At 29.9% G+C, this 5,742-nt stretch overlaps 1 protein-coding gene across 1 annotated transcript; it reads left to right on the forward strand.

Moving 5' to 3' along the window:
* Nucleotides 1-2,075: 2,075 nt before the first annotated feature.
* On the forward strand, nt 2,076-5,268 carry LOC145125135 (sodium/calcium exchanger NCL2-like). The gene is made up of 7 exons (XM_079060620.1): nt 2,076-2,514; nt 3,109-3,306; nt 3,384-3,565; nt 3,669-3,787; nt 3,878-4,148; nt 4,367-4,666; nt 4,777-5,268. Exons 1-7 carry the CDS (start codon nt 2,217-2,219, stop codon nt 5,017-5,019), a joined length of 1,611 nt encoding a protein of 536 aa, XP_078916746.1. The 5' UTR covers nt 2,076-2,216; the 3' UTR covers nt 5,020-5,268.
* The last annotated feature ends 474 nt before the right edge of the window (nt 5,269-5,742 follow it).

Below are 5,742 nucleotides of genomic sequence, written 5' to 3' on the forward strand. Positions count from 1 at the left end.
ATGGTTTCATCTATACATAAAAAAAAAAAAGTTTGAATTTTAATACTACTCGGACAAATTTACGGGGTAGCACCGGGCATACACATAGGTCTGCCCCTATTATGGATGCCAAATTCATGATTGCGGTGGTTCTTGACGATCATCCACGTAATATGCATATATCCATGTGGATAATAAATTCCCTAAGGCCTTCTAGTATACCAAATAATTAATAAGTTTGTGACCATGGTGACAGACCATCACGACCATACACACCATCCCATACATCATGGTGCATGTGATCGTGATGGATTGTGATCACCACCACATGTGACAACATCCAATTAAATCTTTCTTCGTTTCTTTCTTTTCTCTGCAAAACGTATCATGGTTAATGATGTGTAAACCAAAGTTGTTATGGAATAAGGTTAAAGGAGATGAATGCTGACGTCGTTCGCGGTTTGTGACATCCATTCCACATGGCCTAAGTGAAAAATCACCTAAGTAAAGATTTTCATTGATGATGTCATCTCAATTTCTCTTACTATCATTAAATTATCAAGACTCTAAGCAAAACCTTTAAAAGAAAATTTTCTAATTAACTAACGGTAAAAGTAAATTATAGTTTTGGTCCTTGTGGTTTGGTTAGATTCTCACTTTCAGTCCAACCTTTGAAAAATTGACAAGATACAAGGATTTAAAGAAATTGCATTGTACATCCTTAGTCCAATTAAAAATACCATTTTAACCTTACCTTTATATTTTTGTCTTTCTTATATATATATATATATATATATATATATATATATATATATATATATATTGTTTAATTTTTTTTTATATTTTTTTGCTTACATTTTTTTATTATTTAGATTTTATTTGACATTTTGTCGAATATATTGTTTAATTTTTATTACATTTTGTTCGTTTATATTTTTTGATGTTTTTTTAAATAATTTTTTCTAGTTTTTTGACGTGTTGTTTGGATGCATTTTTTTTGACGTTTTGTTTGTTTATATATTTAATTTTTTTATTTTTGTAAAAAATATAAAATAGTTCGTTAAATGTGAGTACTATTAACATAGATTAGCTATAAAATTATTTTTTTGATAGGATTAATAGATAGGCTAACCGAAATTCGAAAACGGCTTTTAAGTTATACAATGGCTAATTGGAAACAATATAACTTGAAAACGAACAAAATTTCTAAAAATAAAAAAATGAATTCGAAACTAATGTCAATGGCTTCGAGTTCAATTTTTTAGTTTTAGAATTTGTTTTTACATTTTGTTGTGAATGACAAATGCTAATCAGAATTCCTATAACTCAAACACATGTGTTAATGTTTTCGAGTTTATTTTTTTATTTTTAGAAATTTTGTTCGTTTTCGAGTTATATTGTTTCCAATTAGCCATTATATAACCTAAAACCCTTTTTCGAATTTCGGTTAGCATATCTATTAATCCTATTAAAAAATAACTTTATACCTAATCTATGTTAATAATATTAACATTTAATAAACTATTTTACATTTTTTACAAAAAGTATTTTAAAAAATATAAACAAAACAAAATTTCAAAAAAAAATGTATTCAAACAACACGTCAAAAAAACTAGAAAAAATTATTCAAAAAAACATCAAAAAATATAACGAACAAAATGTAAAAAACATTAAACAATATATTCTAAGAAATGTCAAATAAAATCTAAATAATAAAAAATATAAACAAATAAAGTAAAATGTAAATAAAAAAATATAAAAAAAAATAAACAATAATATATATATATATATATATATATATATATATATATATATTGCAATTTCTTTAAATCACAGGGATGTATCTTGTCAAATTTTCAAAGATTAAACTGAAAGTACTAATCTAACCAAACAATATGAACCAAAATTGTAATTTACACTTAACTTAATAAATGGTTATGGTACTTCAAAAGATATGCGATTCGACTTAATTAATAGGTTTAAATATTCGTGAGAATATTTTAATCAATTAATCACAAATCATAGGTCAACCATTGTTATATTGTCTATAAATACATAGAAGCATTCTAAAAGCTCATCAAATACTTTCACCTATATATCCTGTTCAATTTCATGAGTTTTTTCTTTAACACCCTTGAATCCTGTCACCACTTAATTTGCTTTCTCAATCCAGCTTAATTAACTAATTGCAAACACTATTTCTAAGCAGATATTCACTTATAAATCCAAGAAGAAAGATGAAAATATACGTGAAAAATGGGAGTTTAATTATTTTCGTGGTGGCTTTGATGGAGTTTTTTGGAAATATAGAGGGTGCAACAGTGTCATGCGAACCTAAATATGGGTTCTTACCATGCACAAGCGAAACATGGGGAGCACTTTTCCTATATATGGTTTATCAATACTTGATGGCTCTTGGTCAGAAGTATGTTTCTGAAGGATCCGATAAGTTCTTTGGTCTTATTGGGCCGGGTATCTTTGGTGCAAGTTTGTTTCATATTCTTGCAAACTTCCCTACGCTTTTCCTCGTCCTTCGTAAGCTTCTTTTTCCCAGATTTTTATTTTATCTTTCTTTATGCGACAAGTTATTATTATTATTATTGTTACTATTTGTAGGTAATGGTAATATCTTTTAAGTTTTAACATTTTGAGTTGAAACATTATTTTTCTTTCTCAAGTTAATTTTTATATAACACATTCTAACTTGAACATGTGGCATCCACCATTGAAAAATTTAGAATATCTTCAAAGTATAGGATTGTTATTGATGTTTTAATCGTAATTTGTTCTTTTTATAAACATTTAGCTATGTAAGACGTATATAACTATGAATACAATTTAGTATAGGATTGTTATTGATGTTTTAATCGTAATTTGTTCTTTTTATAAACATTTAGCTATATAAGACGTATATAACTATGAATCCAATTTAGTTGTTAAATTATGTGTTGTATATATTATCTTAAAAACCTATAAATTTTTACTAAGATACTAATAAAAATATATGAAAAAGTTTTAGTACTCATTGATCATGCAAATGCAACCCATACACATGGAGCAATGAAAACTGCAAAATAAGAATATATATCGAAATAATTAAATGAAATATGTTAATTGATTAATTTGCAGAGTCAGCATTATCAAGTGAAGACGGAGGTGCTTCATCAACTACTTCTAGTATGAACACGCTGACAGGATCGATGGTCATGAGTCTAACGATAATTTGGCCATCAGTCGTCACTTTCGGAAGCTATGATCTTTCAGATGATAATGACGACTCCATCTCATCAGAAGAAGACGAACCATCATTCTTCAAAAAATTGACAGGTGCGTACACTAGTCTTTTACACGTTAAGATATATATTAGCTTGTTTATGGTAACTTATGTCTTCTTTTTTTTTTAGCATATGGAGTTACAACTGATAATGAAACAAGCTACACCGCAAGAATCATGCTTGTGGCAACATTCCCTTTTATCCTTCTCCAACTCCCAACAATCATCAATTCGACATCAATAACCCGAGTGATAATTCTACTCACTCTCATCCTTGTGTTGTCTATGTACATTACTTACGTTACGTATCAGGTTAGCCTTTAACATTTCAAACCATCGAAAATCTCAATTAACCTTGCTAGTTGCTAGGCTATATATATTTCAGTGAATATAATTCCTTTTAATTTACGTGTAGATGTTCCAACCATGGATAGAGAACAGGAGATCCGAGTATGTGACACAAAAATTTGTCAAGGACAAATTACAGACGTTACTCTCTACAAACGGGAAGCCAAACGTGCGGCTTATTAGAGAGTTAGTACATTTCATTCTCAAAATTCTCATTAATTTCTGGAACTATATAGAAAAATGATCACGATTGAAAAAATATCGATCGATGTGCAGGATTTATAAGGGACTTGATGAAAATCAAGATGGAAAAGTGTCGAAGGTTGAATTGAAAACTTTCCTTCTAGGAATACAATTGCAAACAAACGATGCAACAAAAGATGATCTTGTAGAAATTATTATGGATCGGTTTGATATCTCTGGCGACCAATCTATTGAAGAAAATGAGTTTGTTAGAATTCTAATCAAATGGCTCCGGGAAGCAAGGAAATCAGTCTCTCAAAATGATTATAACCCTCTTAGCTTCTTCGCGACCAAACCTAGTGAGGTAACTTTCTATTTCATGAAAATTAAAAGAATCTTTTGCTTTCTTTTTGAGCATATATTGTTGCAACTTGGAAGGCCCTTTTGCTTAAAAAATGGTTTAATATATTGATAGCTTGCATCTAGAGTTTTAATTATTTGAATGCATGCATCACAAAACTTGCCTATTTATCATGTTATAACAAGTAAAGTGACCTAATTCTTACATGTTTGTTTATATAGGATGCAGATGAAGAACATCAAAAGGCTTTGCTACCTAAGGAAATAATCTCTAAGGCTGAAACTTCGATATTGGAGTTTTTGGAGGCTTTGAGTCTAATACTCTTTGGGACTGTTCTGTCGGGTCTTGTTTCATCACCACTTGTATCGAATGTTATGACTTTTGCTAATCATGCGAATGTCCCTTCCTTTCTCATCCCATATTGTGTAGTACCATGTGCCACAAACATGTCACGTATCTTATCAACGATTCACTCTGCAACCCAAAAGACTGAACGAGCCTCATCTTTAACGTTTTCTCAGGTAATTTTTTCTGTTAATGTTTATGTTTATGTATCTTCATACACCATATAGATGGGTAAAGTTGAAAAGAAATTTGGTTTGACCTTGTTTATTTGTTGTTTTTTATGCAGATCTATTCAGGAGTCTCCATGAGTAGTATGAGTAGTTTGACCACATTCTTATTAATTGTATACATAAAAGATCTGCCATGGGATGTATCAGCTCAGCTTTTTGTTGTGATGATAATTTGTGTAGGGATGTCAGTTTTGACAAGTACAAAGACAGTTTACCCACTTTGGACTGGTTACGTGATCTATCTAATGTACCCTATATCACTACTAATGTTGTACATGCTTACTGTTGTTTGGGTCTAGTCATAGGCTAGTTTAATCTTATATACACTGCCATTCGCCTTTTATTTTTATAATTTTATGTGTATTTGTATATCAAGGTTTTATTTAGTAATTTATTACATTGTTATTTTATGTCATAAATTTCTTCATTTATCATGTAATATTGTAGTGTTATTTGTTTTTTAATGTACAGGAAATTTATCCTATAATGAATGTTATCTGTATTAATATCATAATTAATACGATATTGAAATTATTGTTTTCTTGTCGTATGGAAATGTCATCACATCGAATTACTGATGGATATTCAAAAAACACTACAAAAATAAAGCAATAAGGGCAACACCAATAGGGGCGACATGCGCATTAGCTAGGGGCGACACCAATTGGACTCGTCAAAAGTCACTAAAATTGCTCATGTCGCCCTTATAGGTGTTGCACCTATCGTCTAAATCGTCCTTATAGCCCATGTTGCCTCTATTTTCAATGTCGCCCGTAATGCTCATATCCCCCTAGTGTCACTTCTAATAGAAATAAATCAATCTGATGAGTAATTAAGAATCACTATATGATATGATCCATATCATTCAAATTTCAACAATCCAACAATCTACAAAGAAATCATAAATGTTGATATCTTCATCTTTAACTTTCCTTTTTCGAAAAATATCATGGCTCTCTCTCTCTCTCTCTCTCTCTCTCTCTCTCTCTCTCTCTCTCTCTCTCAAAATTCAATAATCTAAA

Source organism: Lactuca virosa, chromosome 7 (genome assembly GCF_052849685.1).
Source record: "Lactuca virosa cultivar CGN04683 chromosome 7, Lactuca_virosa_CGN04683_v6, whole genome shotgun sequence".
NCBI lineage: Eukaryota > Viridiplantae > Streptophyta > Magnoliopsida > Asterales > Asteraceae > Lactuca > Lactuca virosa.

Excerpts from the sequence above, each read along its gene's own strand:
- LOC145125135 (XM_079060620.1), top strand. The coding sequence starts at position 2,217 with ATGAAAATATACGTGAAAAATGGGAGTTTAATTATTTTCGTGGTGGCT. Across the intron at positions 4,149-4,366 it reads TCGCGACCAAACCTAGTGAG|GATGCAGATGAAGAACATCA; the intron begins GTAACTTTCTAT and ends TTGTTTATATAG. Across the intron at positions 4,667-4,776 it reads CATCTTTAACGTTTTCTCAG|ATCTATTCAGGAGTCTCCAT; the intron begins GTAATTTTTTCT and ends TTTTTTATGCAG.